This window comes from Drosophila subobscura, chromosome E, assembly GCF_008121235.1.
Source record: "Drosophila subobscura isolate 14011-0131.10 chromosome E, UCBerk_Dsub_1.0, whole genome shotgun sequence".
Taxonomy (NCBI): Eukaryota; Metazoa; Arthropoda; class Insecta; order Diptera; family Drosophilidae; genus Drosophila; species Drosophila subobscura.
Genome location: NC_048531.1, coordinates 3,311,174 through 3,329,609, shown reverse-complemented (window position 1 = coordinate 3,329,609; position 18,436 = coordinate 3,311,174). Strand labels below are relative to the sequence as shown.

Below are 18,436 nucleotides of genomic sequence, written 5' to 3'. Positions count from 1 at the left end.
GTTAACCATGTGAAGGCTTTAGATGTACAATGCATACATACATACATACAAACATATTTATTAAAGCGTATGTTAAGACCACTTTAACGATAAAACAATTATGAAAACTTGTCCAATAACGCAACTGAAATGAGACCAACAACCAGCAACAAAAACAGAACAAAAACTACAAGAACAAGTAGAGAAACAACAACAGCAACAACAGCCTAGAATAATAGGGAGATACTCGTACATATATTGTACGAGTAGCACTCACTTAAGTAATTTATTCCGTCATCATTAGAGGACTCTCTGCCCCTGAAGTGATGCGTGTTGGATCCTCCAAATGAAACATATCACTGGTCCACCACTGACGGGGCAAAGTTTTTTGAATTTTACTTTATCTTGTTTACTGTATATAGTACATAGGACACTACATAGTTTAAGGAAATGTAATTTGATATACAAATATCAATTAAATGGTGAAGCTTTAAATGAATTTTTTACATAAGAGAGTACATATATCGAGAAGAGAACAATGAACAGATGAGATATAATACTTCAATAATAAACATTTCATATAATCGTATATGTACATATATTTATGTATGCTAATGCTATGTAAAATACTCTTAGATAAGTCACAAACACATCCACAATTGTACACCAATAAACACTGAACAGAAAACATTCCAAGTATACACACACACACACACTCACACAGAGTTATCCAACAAATACATATAGGAATATATATAGTAAAGGGATTAGAAATTGCTAAATTTATGTTGTAAGACTATTAGATGCGGCACGAAATATAAAATAGATATGTAGAATAAATTCAGGGGAGTACTCGGCGAGAGAGGATCAGCAGTCCACTAGGCCCTAAAAAAGTACGTAACACACATACAATGTACATAATATTTTAACTAATCTTTCTGTTGTTTCTGTTTCAGTTAGCTAAATAAATAGTCTCCATTCTGAGATGCAGGATTGGTTCAAGAAGAGTATTTCTAAATACAATTCTCTCTCTTCCGAGCCATTGGCCACACAGCAGAGCTCCCAATTATCTTCGAATCTTTTGTTGCAACTTGCAAGTGCCGCACTGAACAGATCCGCAATCAGTCAATAGCAGATATACTCTTCATAATGTATGTATGTGTACGTGTATTGCATGTATGTATTTCGTTGGATTACAAATGCAGAAGCATAGCAATATGCATAAAAAACTATTTAATTTTGCAAAAAAAAAAACATTTTCAATGCTATGACCCCGCGCTCATATGGAGCCGAAGCTCCGTCGAAGGACGGGACCTCTCGTGCTTTGGCGTCCGAGGATCAGCAAATGCCACACAGTAGCCAGTTAACATTAATTATAAATGAAGAACCTAACATTAGTGAACCGACGAAGCATAGTAATGGCCACTCTCCACTGCGAGAATGGTCTTGCTTGTGTACAGTACAACTAGATCTAAGGATATACATAGTAAAAATGCATAACTATCTATGCTTAGCTCTAAATATACCAACAGATGGAAAATATATGTAACCTTTATCTGATATTACGAATGAAAATAACCCCGAGAAGACAAGTGGAACTTGTAAACTACATAATTAGCCTTGTTCCTTTTTGCCAGTGCTTGATTTAGGCTTGAGAATTGTAGATTTATCAGTGCAACATACAGATACATATGTAAGACTATAATCACTATTACTATATGCATAGTTAGTTGTTCACTTATTTACTGTACAATTTGGATGTTCACTTGTGCCAAGTCATAGAAGAGGAGCAGCATTGGAATGCCCTCTAATACACAATATTTAGAATATTCAATGAATGTAAAACTGTAACATAGAAGTCCCTTCCCTCCCCTCCACGCATCGTAATATCCACATATGTATACTCCCCATAATCAATGTTTAAAACAGCCACAAATATATGCGAATTATCCACATGCGTAGTTCCGTGCGTGAGTTTCATTTGCTCAGCCCGTAGGCATTCGCCAGTTGCAGCTGCACGTGCGGTCCGTAGAGGCTGATGAAGGTGAGCACACGGTTGTCGCTCGGCTGTCCAAACTGGTCGAGCACCTGCGCTGTCCGGCACGGATGCAGCGCCATGAACGGACGGAACAGCACGGGATGGTCCGTTTGGGTGAGCATCTGATAGAGATCTTTGGACGCTGTCTCTGGCATAAAGGCCCGCCAAGTGGCCTCCAAGTCGAGGAGACTTCCGTCTGTAATTGGGTCTTCAGTTGGATTGATCATTTTATTATTTGATCATAATACCTGATCGATGGGCCTGGAACAATAGCATGGGCACTTGATACGACACACTGTAGACTATGTGGTACTCCACATTGATGAGAGTCAAATCTCCATCGTTGGACTCTTTGCATTTAATCTTTTGGCTGTACTTGAGGAACGTGTTAGGCTCACTGGAATCCTAAAATAAAGATAATTGTTATGGTCAGTGATACAATAATGATATATTTCCTTATACCTTCACATATAGCACCCAGCCATCGCCCAACTGCTCGGATATTTTGAGAAACTCCTGGGCCTGGGCCAGGAACTCCTTCCATGTCATTTCGCTCATTTTGATGCTGAAAAAAAGTAAACTTTAGTTATAATACTCAAAAGAACAAGGGATTGCCTCTGCACTGAGTAATTAATATAAAAAAGAGAAACCAAAATTTTCACTCCAGAAACAAGCAGCATAAATATATTTTAGAATGTCTTGTGTGTCCTACAGCAAAATCGAAACGTCAAAGCACCTAAACACGGAATACTTAAGCTAAACACATATCCTTTGCCCTGCAAAGCCATCCGGGAAAACAACTACAACTTAAGCACTGCGCTGATCGCCGTCCAATGCGACCACTTGCACATTCTCATTGCGGCGAACCTGCACCACAGTCACTGTGGCGGCCTTGTCGTCGAACTTGCACGTCACGGTGACTTCACTCAGCTGGAAAGTGAAGATCTGAGATCCGTATTTTGTGCGCAGGTACACTGAGCGTGGATCCGCCTCCAAGATCTCAACGATGCACTGTTTCTCGACCTGCAACTCCTTCAGCTGGGCCTCAGCGTGCTCGTTGAAGCAAACGCTCAGCCGATGGCTGGCCACCACCCAGTTGGGCACGCGTACGGCGCTCGGTGGTGGCAGAATCGCATCGGAGCTCATGTTGTTGCCCGCATAGCCAGCGGCACCGTATAGTTCCAGATCGGACTCCTCTCCATCCGGCTCCTGACGGGAATCGTAAAAGTCCAGGCTGGTCTCATTCGGAACAGCAGAGGCTCGACCTGCCACAAGGCCAAAATTGTTGATTGATTGTAGAGGTTCGCATGCGCCAAACATACCTGAGTCGATGCTCAAGGCTGGCGCATCGTAGTATGGAATGTACGGCTTGATGTCCAGCACAGGTGTTCCGTCCACCATGTCAGTGCCAAAGAAACTGATGGTGGCATTTTCAATTTTCTCAATTTCCACCAGCGACAGCCCGATGGGACACGGCCGGTGGGGCGAGCGCGTGGAGAAAACTCCAACTCGTTCCCCGCCTAGTCGCGGGGGTGCCACTTTGGCCTTTGGATGGGCATTGTTGCGATGGAAGTGGTAAATTAGCCACAGGTGTGAGAAGTCCGACAGTCCCTCCAGCGAGTGCTCCGGGTTGGTGAAGACGCCATCGTTCAGCTGGATAAGGCTACGTAGGCGGCTGCCCACAATCGATTGCCTCGGCACGGCGCGCTTCTCCGGAAAGGCTGTCCGTATTACGCCAATCGGACGAAAGTGGGCAGACTCCTCAATGCTGTTGCTGCTGCCACTCCCGTTCATTTCCTATGGTTTATCATAGGTTTAAATTCTGTCTGTGTGTGTGTGTATTATGTGTTTGATGGTCAGACGCACCTGACCCTGAAGCCCGGGCGCCGCCTCCGCCTTGTCAGTGTCAGTGGCCGTGGCGGTGACGTCCTTGGCCTTGGCATTCTGCTTGTTCGTACAGCCTTCGCAGCGAAAGTCCTTCAGCAGGCGGGTTATTGTTTCTATGTCCTTGCGCTGCACATGCTGTAGGTTCCGCACTTGCTGCCTGCGTATTCAATGAATCAATCGCTGCTAAACTCGAACTTCAACAACGCATGGGACGCACCTCAAATTGTTTATCTCATTCCGCGCAATCGTTAATTGATTCTTCAAGTCATCCTCATGCATGGTTTCTCGCTCTGCAGGACCGGCTGCACCAGCGACTCCTGAATAATTTAATAATTAAATGTTTATTTACCTCCCGAATTTTGTAGTGTTACATCCAATATCGATATTAGTGATGGTATCGATAGTCTTAGCGGCTCGCGATGAGCGATAGCTCTCGCGAGGGCTGCATCGCCGTTTCACTTCAAAAAAGTAGCCGTGATTTTAGCCATGAGTAAATTACAAGTTTTAATGCTGAGACTCCTAACAAGCTAGTAATATCAAATACAACATAAAAATCAAGGAAAATAATTTAAAATGCACGGTATATTTACAGTATATTTTGAAAATGCAAGGGAATATTTCGGCATATTTTTGAGGGTCTGTCGGTATATTTGATCGATAATTCCGCGTTAACACTGCAGCCCTAGCTGGAATGACTATATGAAATTCCCAGTCGGCAGCATTTTCAAGCAAAAACTCGAAACCGTAAACAATTTGTCAATTTAATTTACTCAACGAGTAAGCTGTTTGTGTCAAAGACCACTAAATTCTGTATTGTACGTTTCGAAATCTGTTTGCAGCTAATAAAACGACGAAAACATGTCTCGCGGAAGTTCAGCCGGCTTTGACAGACACATTACCATCTTTTCGCCCGAGGGACGCCTCTATCAAGTCGGTAAGTGCGCTTGTGGTTGACTGCCTGCAGCTCTCTAACAATAGTCTCCCTCCAGAATATGCATTCAAGGCCATCTCACAGGAGAACATCACCACGGTGGCCCTGAAGAGCGGCGACTGTGCTGTGGTGGCCACCCAGAAGAAGGTTACAGAAAAGAACATTGTGCCGGAATCGGTGACACATTTGTTCCGCATTACCAAGGAAATCGGTTGCGCCATGACTGGGCGTATTGGTAAGCCACTGCTGTCCCTTAATATTCCGCATTTGATCAATTACTTCTGAATCTTTAGCGGACGCTCGCTCCCAGGTGCAGAAGGCGCGCTACGAGGCGGCCAACTTCCGCTACAAATACGGCTACGAAATGCCTGTGGATGTGCTGTGCCGCCGCATTGCAGACATCAACCAGGTGTACACGCAGAACGCGGAGATGCGTCCGCTCGGCTGCAGCATGGTGCTGATTGCCTACGACGATGAGATCGGCCCCTGTGTCTATAAGACCGATCCAGCTGGCTACTTCAGTGGGTTCAAGGCCTGCTCGGTGGGCGCCAAGGTGCTGGAGGCCAACAGCTACTTGGAAAAAAAGTACAAGAACAATCTGTCTGAGGAGAAGGCAATCCAGCTGGCCATCACCTGTCTGTCCACTGTCCTGGCCATTGACTTCAAGCCCAATGGCATCGAGATTGGCGTCGTCAGCAAGTCGAATCCCAGCTTCCGCACTCTAGACGAGAAGGAGATCGAGGAACATCTGACCAAGATCGCCGAGAAGGACTAAGTTCTGCCCGCTAGTTTGTAATTTTTGCATCTTTTCTAAATGGAACCGTGGTAAACAAAATAAAAATGCTCTTGGCTTGCATTCTAAAACAAGGCAAAAACGTAACCAGTAAACAGATTTATTCAAACCATCTCAGGCCTTCTTCTTGTGCACCTTGCCCCCATAGCGCATGACGAAGGCGTTCACGTCGAACTTGCGCTTGCATCCTTGATAGTTCATGTAGCGAATCTTGCCGAATATCGCACGCTCCTTCCAGCCCATGTCGTGCACGCCTCCGATGGACCACATGCAGCCCACATAGCCGTTGGGATCGCGCCCATCTAGACTGTACTTGTCGTTGAGCAGGATCGCGTACTCCAGCGCCTGCTCCGGCGCGGCCGTCCACTCGAGTATCTTCTTGGCCCAGTACATGCGCAGAAATCCGTGCATCTTGCCTTCTCGCACCAGCTGCAGCTGCGCCGAGTTCCACAGGTCATCGTAGGTCAGCGACTGAAAGATATTCCGTCACATTCAACAGAGTTTGCTTAGAGTTTTGCTCGTTGCTTACCTGTTCGAGCTCCTCCAGGGTGTAGCATGGATCACGCTTGTCCTTGCGATGGGCTTCCAGGGACTGGAGGGCCCACGGGCTCAGGCCTTTCAGGCTGTCATAGTTCTCGTTGTAGTAGCAGAAATTATCGGCCAATTCGCGGCGCACGATGGCCTCCTCACAGAACGCATCCGCCGAGGCCTTGTGCTGACTCCGAAAGCGCTGAACCTCCAGAGCACAGCGCTGGGCCGAGATCTGACCAAAGTGTAGCCACGGCGAGAGTCCAGAGAGCGCATCCACTGTGGGATCATTGCGCTTGTCGTTGAATTTGCCCAAGCGCCGGCTGCAGAACTCGTACAGTTGGAGACAGGCAGCCTTGTAGCCGGGTTTCGCCCACTTCACCTCATCCACATCCATGTCGCACTCCAGCATCGCATAGGCAGCTGCCCAGTCGATGGGTTTCACCTTCTTGCAGCCGTCTCCATGCGGATGCTTGATCACAGGTGGAAATTCGCTCAAAAACTCGCCCAACTTGGAGTTTATCTTGTTGCGTATCGTCCTGGCCGCGTACTCCTGCTTGTCGGAGGCCACCCAGAGCGGAACTACGTTGTGGGCATCCACCTGGGTCAGCGGCACGTTCTTGGGCAGCGCCTTTGCCACATCCTCCACCCATTTACGGGGCACTCGCAGCGGCGCAAAGTCGCACACCACCGCACCAACATGTTTGGAACGCACGAATTCCGGCAGACGATCCACAGCCGGTCCCAGCAGCAGGTGGAAAGGTATACCCAGCTCCCGACACTGCTGTTCCACCTCCTGCAGGCCGCCCATCATGAATTTGTAGTGTCTAATGGTGGCATTAAGAAACTTCGGCACCAGGCAAAAGACCACAGCCAGCGGTAGCTCCAATTTCAACGCCAGGCGCTGTGCAAAGAGCAGAGCCCAATTGTCCTGCACTCGACCATCCCGCGACATCCAATAGACGACGCCGCCAGTGCACTTTTCCCCGACATCGTTCGCCTTGGACAAGACGCGCACCCGTTTCTTCTTGAACAGAAACTCCTGGACACTCGCCGCCGCTTCAGATCGTTGCTGCTCCAGGTGTGCGAGAAACTGATCAAAGTTCTTGTATTCTGGCTTGGTTTGAGCGAGTTTCGAGCTGGAGGACACCGCTTCATCGCCGCTACTACCGCTGGCCCCCTCCTCTGGCTCTGCGCTTTTCTTTTCCTTTTTAGGCGCTTTTTTGGAGGCGCCTGCTGTGTCCGTCTTGGTGCGTTTCATTGTGTAAATTGAGGCAAGCCGACGGACCAAATTTAATCCAACAGTAAATCCGTTTGGTTTATTGAAATTTTTGCGCCAATATGACGAAATTAACATCACGACTGTACGCGCTCCATCAGCTGTTAAATTTAAACGCTATGCAGCACTGTCGCAACTGTTTTTATTTTGATTAAATATAAGTATAAATTTATTAAAATATCTTCATAAGCTTAACATAAATACGATACTGAACAGATATTAGCTTGCGGAATGGGAACTAAGGAGCAACAGATACAAAATACAAACATACACAGGGTCTACCACAATTTGTCATTGAACACAATCTCCTTGAATATGCAGTCCTGCTTGGCAATGCTCACCATTGCCTTCTTGGACTTCATGGCGTCCTGCACCTTTTCGCGCACCTCGGCCGCTTTCACGTCGTTGCGTATGTAGAAGAGCCGGACGAGATGGTCCTCTGTGAGGGACGGATAGCTGCCCAGCAGGGTGTGCAGATCGAGGACCAGCAACTCAATGTCCGAGATGAGCAGCCCCGAGAGCGTGGTGATGAGATCAAGCGGCGAGTCGCTGAGCGAAATCTTTGGGGCAATCTTCTCGAAGAAGAGCTTGAAGCGCTTGGCCTCCTGCTTGATCTTGCGGGTGATGGCGTCGCACTCGACGCGTGGCTTTGATAGCCGCTTGGACAGCAAGGCGCGGATGTAGCGCTTTGCCAGCAGCTTCTGGGCTTCGTTGATCACCATCTCGAAGTTGTTGGGCCGCAGATGGTTGTAGTCCTGGAAGTAGTCGTCCAGGGTCACGCATATGGTGTCCACAGACATGCTGCTGGCCAGCCACTTGACGGTGAACAGGTCGTGGAAGTGGCACTCCATGTCGAGGAAGGCCTCCTCCAGCAGATAGCTGGCGGCGTGCGCTCGGATGCGCTGGAAGGTGGCCAGCAGGCGCTCAAAGTCCTCGTAGTGCTCGGTGCGTGACTTGGGCCAGTAAAGCTGCTTCATCTGCTGCGCCAGCTCCACCATCTGCTGGCTATTGTTCACAATGGTGATGATGTAGTGCGTGAAGTACTTGATCTGATCCCGGTTGCGGAAGTGGTGCTCCTTCAGCTCGATGACGTTCTTCAGGTAGGTCTGGCCGAAGATCTCCACCTGCTGTATGCTCATTACGAGCGCCTTGAACGTCAGCTCCTGGTGTATGGTGTTTGTCACCTGCAGATGCTGGTCGATCATCTGGAAGATGATCACCGGCGCCGAGGTGTGGTAGTAGTGCTCGTCCTGGTCCGGCACCGTCTCGGAGAACCACTCCACCTTCTCCGTCTCGGCTGCCTTGGTCATCCACTCCTGGTAATTGCGCTGCATATTCTGCAGATACTCATCCTCCAGCGCCTTCAGATGCTCGGGCCGCAGCAGCGTTCCAATCAACTTGTGCACATCCACATTGAGGTCCGGATGCGACATGAGTTCAGCCCCGGGATATGTGTGGGTCACCCAGGCCAGCATGGAGACGTACTCGTTGCCCTCAAGACCGGCTCGCACAATGGTGTCCAGCTGAAAGGAAATTGAATTAGATCTAGCGACAAGTACAAGTGGATCCACATTCGATTACTCACATAGCTGGAGAGGCCTTCGTGGTAGAACTTGACGTACTCGTTGAATATATCGTAGTGGGGTGGAAAGCAGGGCACGCACAGCGACTTTACAACGCGCAAGTCCTCCAGTATGATCTGTCGCAGAATCTCCAGGTCGCGCACCAGCCACATCTTGTTGTCGGTGCGCTCCTCCAGCTTGGAGCCCTCGATGCGCGTTGCGACGGACGACTGCAGCACGTCCAAGATCATCTTGCGCCACGCCTTCGGGCGACCGGGCGGCAAGAAGCCCGTCACCTTCTGTTGCTGCAAGGCAAACTGGTCGTTCTTCTCCTCGCGCTCAATGATGCGGAGAGCGGTCACGATGACGGTTGGCTTCTTGCGCACTGTGTTCAGGGTGCGGCTGAGGATCAGGCGCAGCTTCTTCTCCAGCGCTTGCGACACGGTGTCCACCTTCTCGAAGTGGCGCTTCAGGGTGATCTTGTCGGAGGCGTGCTGCTTCGGCTGCTTGTGCAGCTCGTACAGCAGATCGTCACGGGAGTTCTCCAGATCGGCCAGGCACTGGTGGGCATTCAGCAGCTTGTCTTCGTCGATGAGCCCCATGGTCTTCTGCACACTGGCGTCCACATTGAAGATGTGCTTCAGGTTCTCCATGGCCGTGGCATACTGCGAGTGTTTCGTGTTCTCCTCTCGCACCACCTCCAAGGCATCGTACACCTCGGGTACGCCCTGCAGCAGATTCTCCACCTCATCCATTCGCCGGCGCACCTCGCGCACATCTTGCATGCACGTTTCCAGCTGCTTCAGCCCCACCCGGACGCCGTCCAGCTGGTTTTGCATTCCTGTCTTCAGCAACGCCTCCACGGAGGCCTTCTTGCGGGCGATCCGGTGGCGGTATTGCTCCACTTTCTCCAGCTGCCCCGGACGCTGCAGCATGTTCTGTATGTCCTTGAGCGCAGCCTGCCGCGCCTCATCCTCCAGTTGCTGCAAATCCATCTTGTCCTAAACTTTTTGTTTGTTTTTTTCTCAAAAAATAATAATAAATTCCAATCAGAATAGCGAATATACTGAATACCAAAAATACCAGAGTATCGATAGTAATTCCCGATGGTTAATGTCATCGGACAACAAATTGCTTTGTTTACTTTCTTGCAGCCGCAAATTTGAACAGAAACACCCACAAAATGAGCTCAGGCAGCGAAGATATTCTACAATTTGCTCCCTGGGAGTCGTTTGTGTCGCCCACATTCTGGCACAAGCTGGCGGAACTTAAGTTGGACTACGATCGCTTGTCGGATGCCCAACGTTCAATTTCTGGCCACTACACAAACCGAAAGGCCACGGGATGTCTCCTGGAGGCGGATTACACATCGTTCAATAGGTAGGACTTCTAGCCACTAATGACTCATCCATATTCAATCCGCATCGTTTCCATCTTCAATAGTAACGGGCAGCCTCCAAAGTTCAGCCATGCCGCCGTTGGAACAATCTACAATAAAAACACAATTGAAGAGTTCAAGGCCCTGGACAAGCTGACGCTGCTGTCGGATGAGGGCAAGAAACTGTTGTCTGATATGTGCAACGACCGAGTGGCAGGGGATCCCAGTCTGCTGACCCGCTTCTTTGTTCTGTCCTTTGCGGACCTCAAGTGCCACAGCTACTACTACTGGTTCGCCTTCCCATGTCCCCTGACGCCCACACTCAAGCTGCAGGGAGCCGTGACGAGGCTAAGCGATCTGACGAATAGCAGCAAATATGCAGAAGCCCTACAGTCGCTAGCACCTGAATCGCAGAACTTTTTCATACTGTATGCCAACGGGAGGCAGAATGAAGTCGTCGAGGTTCGCAGCTTGAGTTCCCTGGATGAGAAAGAGGTGGAACACTATTACTTTGGCTTTGCCGATCCCAGCGAGTACGAGCATCCGGCTTGGCTGATGCGGAACTATGCCGCCTATCTGCTACAACGATTGTGAGTAGTGTTAATGTCTTTTAATTGCTAATTCTAAATTTAATTTGCATGCCCTGGTGTCTTAGTCCATGTTTTGTTGGTAAGACGCTCAGGTTTCTGGGCCTGCGACACAATCAACAAATGCAGATGGACGACAGTCTGATATGGAATGTAGTTCAAAGCGAGGCTTGCGACTTGACTAAAACCGAAGATGTGAAATTTGTTGGCTGGGAACTGAACAAAAATGGGAAAATGGGCCCGCGAATGGTGTGCATGAGGGACAGCATGGATCCGGCCAAGTAAGCTGCCAAATTCAAGCATTTCTCTTTATATTTATACTTTCAATTACAGGCTGGCCGAGAACTCTATTAACCTCAATTTGAAACTAATGAAGTGGCGCCTGGTGCCAGATCTAAATCTGGAGATCATTTCGCAAACCAAATGCCTGCTCTTTGGCGCGGGAACCTTGGGCTGTGCAGTGGCTCGCAATCTTCTGGTAGCTATTCTGCGACCCCCCTCAAACCGAGCCATTAATTATTATATGTTAATTGTAGTCTTGGGGCTTTAAACGCATTACTCTGATGGACAGCGGAAAGGTTGGATTCTCCAATCCAGTACGCCAGAACCTCTATACGCATGCAGATGCGGTGGCGGGCAATCGGATGAAGGCCACAACAGCCGCCCAAAGATTGCGCGACATAAATCCTTCTGCCGAGACCGTGGGGCATGTGCTGGAGATACCCATGCCGGGCCACACCATAGGGGAGTCGCTGCGAGCACAGACTGAGCAGAGCTTGCAGCTGATTGAGCAGCAAGTGCAGGCGCATGATGTAATCTTTCTGCTCACCGATTCGCGTGAGAGCCGCTGGTTACCCACACTGCTCGGAGCTGCGTATCAAAAGGTCCAAAACGAGTGAACTTCGCCCACGCAGAGTACGAATAGCTTTACATACTGTCCCTTCACAGATTGTCATCAATGCTGCGCTGGGATTCGACAGCTACTTGGTGATGCGGCATGGCAGCACCCGCGACATGGCCGGCGACAGTGGGCGGGAAATCGAGGGGCTAAAGTGCATCAGTGGCAATCAACTGGGATGCTACTTCTGCAACGATGTCACAGCGCCCGGCAATGTAAGTAGACTGAGTCGTTTAACGTTTAGCACATATATTTTCAGACTTCGTTCAATGGCCAGACCATGCAATCGATGGATTCCGCTTTAGACACACTCGTAGTCGTGGCGCGAGTACTTCTCGAAAGCGGTGCACGTGGGATCGCCCGTCTGCAGATGGTCCACGCCAGTTATCTGCATAACCAGACCCTTTATGCAGGTCACTTTGAAGCCCACCAAGTTCATCATGGCGTTGGGCGTGCGCCAGGCATAGCTGAAGAAGTTGTATCCATCCACAGCCGTGAGAACTTCGCGTTCCGTAAAGGCCAGGGCCAGCTTGAACTGCTGATTGAATGTGAACGGAAAACCCCCATGGCGCTCTTCGTTGCCGAATCTGGAATTGTGGTTCGAGTTGTTAGAATCATGCCACAAACGGAGTCGATTGCTCTGCCGACTTACTCAAAGTTCTTGCCCATGGAGTTTCGAATCACCAGCTTCTCGTCGAAGCGTATGCTAAAGTGCAGCTCCTCCCGCTTGGTGTCCGAATCCATGAACTTGATGATGAACTGGCCCCGCTTGTTCTCGAAGCAGCGCGCTGTTATGACAATCACATGGCCCGGACTGAAGAGTATGGGCTGATCGTTGCTGAAGGCCTTGAAGTAGTCCGAGGCGTGTATGGCGGGCCACGGATTGGGGAAGACGGTGCGATGATCCACCTGCTTGATCACCTGGATCTGGTCGCGTATCTCCAGGGTCCGAAGCGCACTCAGCGGCATGCGGTAGCGGAACTTACAGAACTCCCGACTGTTGATCGAAATGTGAAAGCTGTCCTCGCAGGCCAATATGTAGACCATAAAGAACTCGCCGCTCACAATCGGATTCGGCAGCGTTACGTTGTCCATGACAGCCGACTCCTCCTCGCCCCAGACGCCGTTCACGCGGGCATTGCGCACGATCATGTCGTTGCGGAAGTAGCAGGAAAAGTGCAGACCAATGTCAGCATCCGGATCCACGGTGCTCTTGGCTGTGGAGAGGTCTATGTGGAACCTGGCGGGGGAGAACCACAACAATTGGAACATTAGTCATATCAGCAGCCAACGATAAGGAACACTGCTCTACATTCCATTAGTCATGTACTGAGAAGATACACATTTGCGTGTCCCTCTACAGCAATGCTGGGGCAGAGCGGAGCTCACCTGGCGGCTCCATCGATGGTCTTGGCGACGATCTCCAGCACATGGCCAAACTCCAGCGGATGCGAAAGGTTTCCAGCGAATTCTGTTAGCATTATTTTCAATGTTCAAAATTAGAGGTGTCCGCGAATGGGTGGATCTAACTTCACTGGCTCTCAACTGGCACTATAGCGCCCCGAACAAATGAAAACAATATCAGAAGGTTTCTTTCGGAGAGCGTGTCCAATGGAGAGCCGAAACTTTATCTAATCAGTGGCAAACTCGCTCGGGCTCGGGCCCGTTCCCGGTGGGAAAAACAGTTGCACAAGCAGCACAAGCCCCACTGGGCAGGGCGTTCTCTGACTGACTTTGTTTTTAATGTACGAGAATTGTTATTAACTAATCAAACAGAAAAATTGCGCTCTCGCACGCTCAGGTGTCTTACCTTACCGAAAGGGGTCGGCATGCGGCGGGCGGCGGGCGACCGCTTCATCTTTGGTCGCTGGTCCCAAGTTTTCGGCTGCGTTTGTTGACATTGTAAAAGCTCTGCCCAAAGCTTGTTTATGCAGCGTTGTGTGTGGAGTGGAAGCTTTTATCTCTCTATGTCTGTCTCTTTCCAGTCGCTCAAAGATCGTACTCTGGATCAACAGTGCACCGTGACACGACCCGGCGTCTCCAACATTGCTGCCAGCTATGCTGTGGAGCTGCTGGTGGCCCTGCTGCAGCATCCACAGCGGGAGCTAGCCCCGGCCTACTACACCCAAACCGGAAGGCTGCAGATAAGTGCGGATGCCGGCAAGGTTCCCGAAGGGCTACTGGGTATCCTGCCGCACTCCGTGAGAGGAATGCTCTGCAACTATGAGAACATCCTGCCAGCTACGCAAAAGTTTGCCCAATGCATTGCCTGCTCAGCGGTAAGAGCTAACAGCTAAAGGGTTTATCGAATCTATACAATCAAAAAGTGTCCCCTTTCTCCTTTTTACAGCCAGTCCTAAGTGCCTTTAGGAATGAGGGACATGCCTTTCTCTTTAGAACTTTTGAAACCGCCAAGTATCTAGAGGATCTGACGGGCATCTCGGAGTTCAAGCGTCTGAACAGTGAGGTTTGTGGCTTTATTGGACGAAAGTACGAATTACTGCAAATATCCATTTTTATAGATAATCGACTTTGATGATGCCGAGTTTGATATGTCCGAAGATGATGAGGATTAGTAGTATCCCTCCCTCCAATCTGAATTTATAGCAATTTCTTTACCAAGCATTTATACGCGTTGTGTTGTGTCCAATGTCTAAACCAAAATGTATGCTTTATCTAGTCGTTAAGTAAACTATAAACTCAATATCTGTACATCATTTCAAACGATAAAATACAATTGAATGTGGAAACAGAACATGCATAAATATGTAAATATATCCCTTGCCGCTGCGTGTGCCCGTCGCTGTTTGCACAAATATGTTGTTCTGTTGATAAGAGCAGCAATCGCTTCAAATGCGCAGATATGGTACTGATCTGTGGACAGCAGACAGCTGGCAGCAGGCAGGAAAGATGAAAAATCCCCATGTTACGGTTCACAAATAACAACATATTGTTTACACACTCCGATGATGACGAGTGTGTGGTCAATGGAATCATTATTAGATGCATCATTCGAGGCGAAAAAAAACACTCAACCCAAAGAAGATTCATTTGCGAATTAAATCTGGCTAAGAATATTTATGCTAATGATGGCTCTTACAGATGCGCGAAAGAATAATAGTTCATAGGTCAATAAACTGGAGAATGGTGGGATAGAAAGCCACGAGCCAGAGCCACTACCACCGCTGGTCTATGCTAATCAGACTTTCGTTGGGCGCGTTACATTTTTGGAGTACAATCGCTGAGTTTGAGCCGCAATGATGCTAACGATATATTCTTATGGAATCTACTCGAATTAATCATGTATGTCACTCATTGCTTTAAATAGAGTCGGGCCAAATGTGTCGAGATAAACAAACATTGCCAGTCAGCCGACACTTGACAGCCCGAGGCCATAAATATTTCAAAATTCATTATTTGACCCCCAGGCAGGCAGGCAGGCAGGCAGGCTGGCTGATGAAACCCTAACCCAAGAATGGCCGCAAAAGGCTCTCCCTCTCTCTATCTCTCTCTGTCGCTTTGAAAGCAACATCAAGCTGAAAAGAAGAAAGACAACAGCATAATCAATAGTTGGGCGAGTGAAATGCGCAGAGATATCTGCGTCGGCAGCATACATTTTTGGTACCAACTGAGCAAACAACTTAAAGACCCCGATGCGAGGCTGGCGTTTTCACTCGCGGCCCCGAAAAGCGCTCAAAATGCCGTTCGAGCCGCTGGCGTTGCGCCGGCGTCGTCGCTGCTGCCAACGAAATGTCGCTCGAATTGCGTTTTGAGTGAAAATGATGTTTTGCAGGCCGTCATTTCCATAAATTGGTGAAAGATATCCAAAACTGGCACACAAACCCATCAGGCGCGAATCCAAGTGGTAGCCAACACCAGTTGAAAACTAAAAAGTGCAGTCCCGATCCTTATTCCCATTACTCGGCCATTCAAAGTGTTTCAAAATTATACAAAGTTGTGCAAGCCAAACCCTGTGATTAGTGCATAAATATATCATCAAAATGGTAAGTCCTGGAACCAAATCACTTTCCCTATGCTGTCAGATGCTGACTGCAGTTTGTTGAACTTTAAAATTGGCCCCGAGCTCCGGCAGTTTCGAAGCAATTTCCTATTCAGTTTGTTAGACCTTATGTTGACGTAGTTGGTTTCGCAGTTTCTGCTTTGTTTTGGCTCTGGCCCGGCCTCAACCTGTTGCGAAAGTCGGATGCCAAGCTGGCATTGCAAAATGTGTTATTTTTTTGTATTCCATTTCACCTAAAAGTGTGTGTCCATGATGATGATGTGGCACTCGAGCCAGGGGGCGCTGTCCATAAAACAGTTATTAACTCACACTTCAAGTTCAGTTGATGACATTGTTGCACAAACGAAGAGTTTCAGCTGCTCCAAGCATCCGTCATCTAAAGAAACTTCAAAAATGTAACTTTTCTTTGTTTATTCAGCTGGGCGGGGAATTGTTTTTGTGGAGAAAGTAAGGTCAGTTAGTCATGAAAGAACTTCCTGAATCACAAAAGCATTTCTGGTGATTTGTCAGTTAATTTTAATGGCGTTTTTGTTTAACCAAATGAGTTGCAATTAAAGGAAATGAGTGTCCGACCTGAAAGTATGCAATGATTTGCCATTTCCATACTTTGATCTCAATTTTAATCAGTTTGAATCATGATTAATTATTAACCCGCAAACTTTGACCTAATTGGCGGTGAAAGTTGTCTGTTTGCCAGCCAAATTAGAAATCCCAAAGATGCTCGCTAGCAGGAAAACCCAGATGATAAGAAATTCCAGAAAAATATCTGGTTATTACCCGTGGGATCAACACGAAAACACGTAAAAAGCACCGCTCGATTTTCGTCCATGCGTCAGCAAATAGATCGATCCGAGCAAATCCGAGGCCGGCTATCAATGAATGGTCATCTCTGGAATAGCCAATGAGTGCGAAGAGATAACAATAAAATTTGTTTTTTATTTGCTAAGCGGCATTAACCTCTGCTCCAGAATTTTCGGCTCACCATCTGTTGGGCTCTGTGGGCTCCTGGCAACATTCGAGCCGAGCTGAGCCTCCGATTTGAGTTGTACGAGTATATATGTATGTAAGTAGTGATTATATACTATATAGATGGGGGGATCGCATCGGATCGGATCAGTACATAGGCAAATCTCGCAATTGATAATGCCTGGCCGATAATCGTGTGTTGTGTGTCGTTATTGTTATTGTTTTTTGTTCGTTTGAGAGCTACGTACGAAGGCAAGGCAGCAGATTACATAGCGGCAGGAGATGGACAGTACAAATCTCCAGAAATTGTGGTGTCAGCGGTATCATCAGCGAGCACAATCATTCAGTTTGAATTGTGATCTGAGGTAGAGCGTATGGGATCTTTTGAATCTACTCATCGAGCGGCTAATTGAAATACTTACAAAATACTTAAGCAGCGCTTAGCAATCAGAGCTATCAGCGATAATCTCAGCGCGTTCGATCCACTGCAACGTAATTCATTTAAATCAATCACAAAAAGTTAGTTAGACGGTAGTTTTCCATGCCCTTCAACATGCGGGACTGATGCATTTCTCTTCCCATTTCCCATTTGCTTCTTATCACAGGTCAATCAGAGCAAATCGAAAATGGCCCTGTCCAAGATCGATGCGGAGATCGAGCAGGTCGATCAGGAGAAGTACCTGCGCCAGGCCACCAACTACTATCAGGCCCTGGAAAAGCCCCTCAAGTATGGGCCCGTCATTGAGACGATGGACCAGCTGATCACGGCACTGCACCGCGAGTTCGAGTCGAACTACGTGAACATCGAGATGGTCAATCACCTGATGCTCTCTTACAAGTCGAACCCCAAGGAGTGGCGGAAATATGCCAAGTTCGACCGTTACACCTACACCCGCAATCTCGTGGATGCCGGCAACGGCAAGTTCAATCTGCTGATCCTATGCTGGGGCGAGGGTCACGGCTCCTCGGTGCACGACCACGCTGACTCCCACTGCTTCATGAAAATGCTGAAAGGGGATCTGCGCGAGAAGCGCTACGAGTACCCCAATCGCCCCAACAACTCGGTCAGCCGAGACACCAGCCATCAGCATAGCCACGAAGGGGATATCGACCCTCGGGAGCTGGTGGAGATAGGCGAGACGCCGATTGCCGTCAACGATGTGGCCTACATTAATGGTGGGTACCAGACGAGATGAGCAATCAGACAGTCATCAGACTTTACTTATCGTTTGATTTATCCATAGATAACTTGGGTCTGCATCGTGTGGAGAATCCGAGTCATGCGGACACCTCCGTTTCCCTGCACCTCTACTGTCCACCCTTCGACTCGTGCTCCGTGTTCCAGGACAACTGCAAAAAGACCACCGCCAAGGTCACGTTCTGGAGCAAGTACGGCGTCCGGACAAAACCGAATGAGCAATAGATCAACTCAAATCTAATTGCGCACTCGTATCCGCATCCGCATCCAAATACAGTTGTATATTGTTGTATATTGCTAAGAATCTTTATTATTAGATGTTTAGTGTGTGAGGGCCTTCCTAATGGTCAGAGAAAAAGATAGAGATTTGGAATATTGATCTAGGCCACGT

The 18,436-nt window shown here is 48.4% G+C and overlaps 8 protein-coding genes across 9 annotated transcripts; 3 read left to right on the top strand and 5 right to left on the bottom strand.

Annotated features, from left to right (window-relative positions):
- Positions 1-865: 865 nt before the first annotated feature.
- On the bottom strand, positions 866-4,291 carry LOC117890055 (ubiquitin-like-conjugating enzyme ATG10). The gene is made up of 4 exons (XM_034794686.1): positions 4,254-4,291; positions 2,480-2,582; positions 2,266-2,422; positions 866-2,213 (listed from the first exon to the last, which is right to left on the bottom strand). The coding sequence occupies exons 2-4, from the start codon at positions 2,573-2,575 to the stop codon at positions 1,957-1,959; spliced, it is 510 nt and encodes a 169-aa protein (XP_034650577.1). The 5' UTR covers positions 2,576-2,582; positions 4,254-4,291; the 3' UTR covers positions 866-1,956.
- LOC117890054 (tRNA (adenine(37)-N6)-methyltransferase) lies at positions 2,679-4,283 on the bottom strand. The gene is made up of 3 exons (XM_034794685.1): positions 4,122-4,283; positions 3,884-4,061; positions 2,679-3,814 (listed from the first exon to the last, which is right to left on the bottom strand). Exons 1-3 carry the CDS (start codon positions 4,181-4,183, stop codon positions 2,825-2,827), a joined length of 1,230 nt encoding a protein of 409 aa, XP_034650576.1. The 5' UTR covers positions 4,184-4,283; the 3' UTR covers positions 2,679-2,824.
- A 276-nt stretch (positions 4,292-4,567) lies between the features above and the next one.
- On the top strand, positions 4,568-5,715 carry LOC117890237 (proteasome subunit alpha type-6). The gene is made up of 4 exons (XM_034794976.1): positions 4,568-4,681; positions 4,744-4,838; positions 4,894-5,070; positions 5,129-5,715. Exons 2-4 carry the CDS (start codon positions 4,763-4,765, stop codon positions 5,608-5,610), a joined length of 735 nt encoding a protein of 244 aa, XP_034650867.1. The 5' UTR covers positions 4,568-4,681; positions 4,744-4,762; the 3' UTR covers positions 5,611-5,715.
- LOC117890236 (deoxyribodipyrimidine photo-lyase-like) lies at positions 5,713-7,527 on the bottom strand. Its single transcript, XM_034794975.1, has 2 exons — positions 6,158-7,527; positions 5,713-6,099 (listed from the first exon to the last, which is right to left on the bottom strand). The coding sequence occupies exons 1-2, from the start codon at positions 7,511-7,513 to the stop codon at positions 5,743-5,745; spliced, it is 1,713 nt and encodes a 570-aa protein (XP_034650866.1). The 5' UTR covers positions 7,514-7,527; the 3' UTR covers positions 5,713-5,742.
- Positions 7,528-7,635: 108 nt separating this feature from the next.
- LOC117890235 (exocyst complex component 3) lies at positions 7,636-10,056 on the bottom strand. Its single transcript, XM_034794974.1, has 2 exons — positions 9,021-10,056; positions 7,636-8,958 (listed from the first exon to the last, which is right to left on the bottom strand). The coding sequence occupies exons 1-2, from the start codon at positions 9,990-9,992 to the stop codon at positions 7,714-7,716; spliced, it is 2,217 nt and encodes a 738-aa protein (XP_034650865.1). The 5' UTR covers positions 9,993-10,056; the 3' UTR covers positions 7,636-7,713.
- Positions 10,057-10,133: 77 nt separating this feature from the next.
- On the top strand, positions 10,134-14,606 carry LOC117890591 (ubiquitin-like modifier-activating enzyme ATG7). Its single transcript, XM_034795528.1, has 9 exons — positions 10,134-10,377; positions 10,441-10,965; positions 11,031-11,243; positions 11,296-11,440; positions 11,499-11,846; positions 11,911-12,075; positions 13,846-14,139; positions 14,211-14,327; positions 14,383-14,606. The coding sequence occupies exons 1-9, from the start codon at positions 10,181-10,183 to the stop codon at positions 14,434-14,436; spliced, it is 2,058 nt and encodes a 685-aa protein (XP_034651419.1). The 5' UTR covers positions 10,134-10,180; the 3' UTR covers positions 14,437-14,606.
- LOC117890592 (32 kDa beta-galactoside-binding lectin) lies at positions 12,093-13,631 on the bottom strand. Its single transcript, XM_034795529.1, has 3 exons — positions 13,250-13,631; positions 12,513-13,100; positions 12,093-12,447 (listed from the first exon to the last, which is right to left on the bottom strand). Exons 1-3 carry the CDS (start codon positions 13,339-13,341, stop codon positions 12,162-12,164), a joined length of 966 nt encoding a protein of 321 aa, XP_034651420.1. The 5' UTR covers positions 13,342-13,631; the 3' UTR covers positions 12,093-12,161.
- A 2,582-nt stretch (positions 14,607-17,188) lies between the features above and the next one.
- On the top strand, positions 17,189-18,337 carry LOC117891632 (cysteine dioxygenase type 1). Of its 2 annotated transcripts, none has more exons than XM_034797176.1 (3): positions 17,189-17,339; positions 17,453-18,023; positions 18,092-18,337. In XM_034797176.1, the coding sequence occupies exons 2-3, from the start codon at positions 17,474-17,476 to the stop codon at positions 18,268-18,270; spliced, it is 729 nt and encodes a 242-aa protein (XP_034653067.1). In that variant the 5' UTR covers positions 17,189-17,339; positions 17,453-17,473; the 3' UTR covers positions 18,271-18,337. The 2 variants fall into 2 exon arrangements, with proteins under 2 accessions (XP_034653067.1, XP_034653066.1); XM_034797175.1 differs by having other exon boundaries at positions 17,189-17,366.
- Positions 18,338-18,436: the final 99 nt, after the last annotated feature.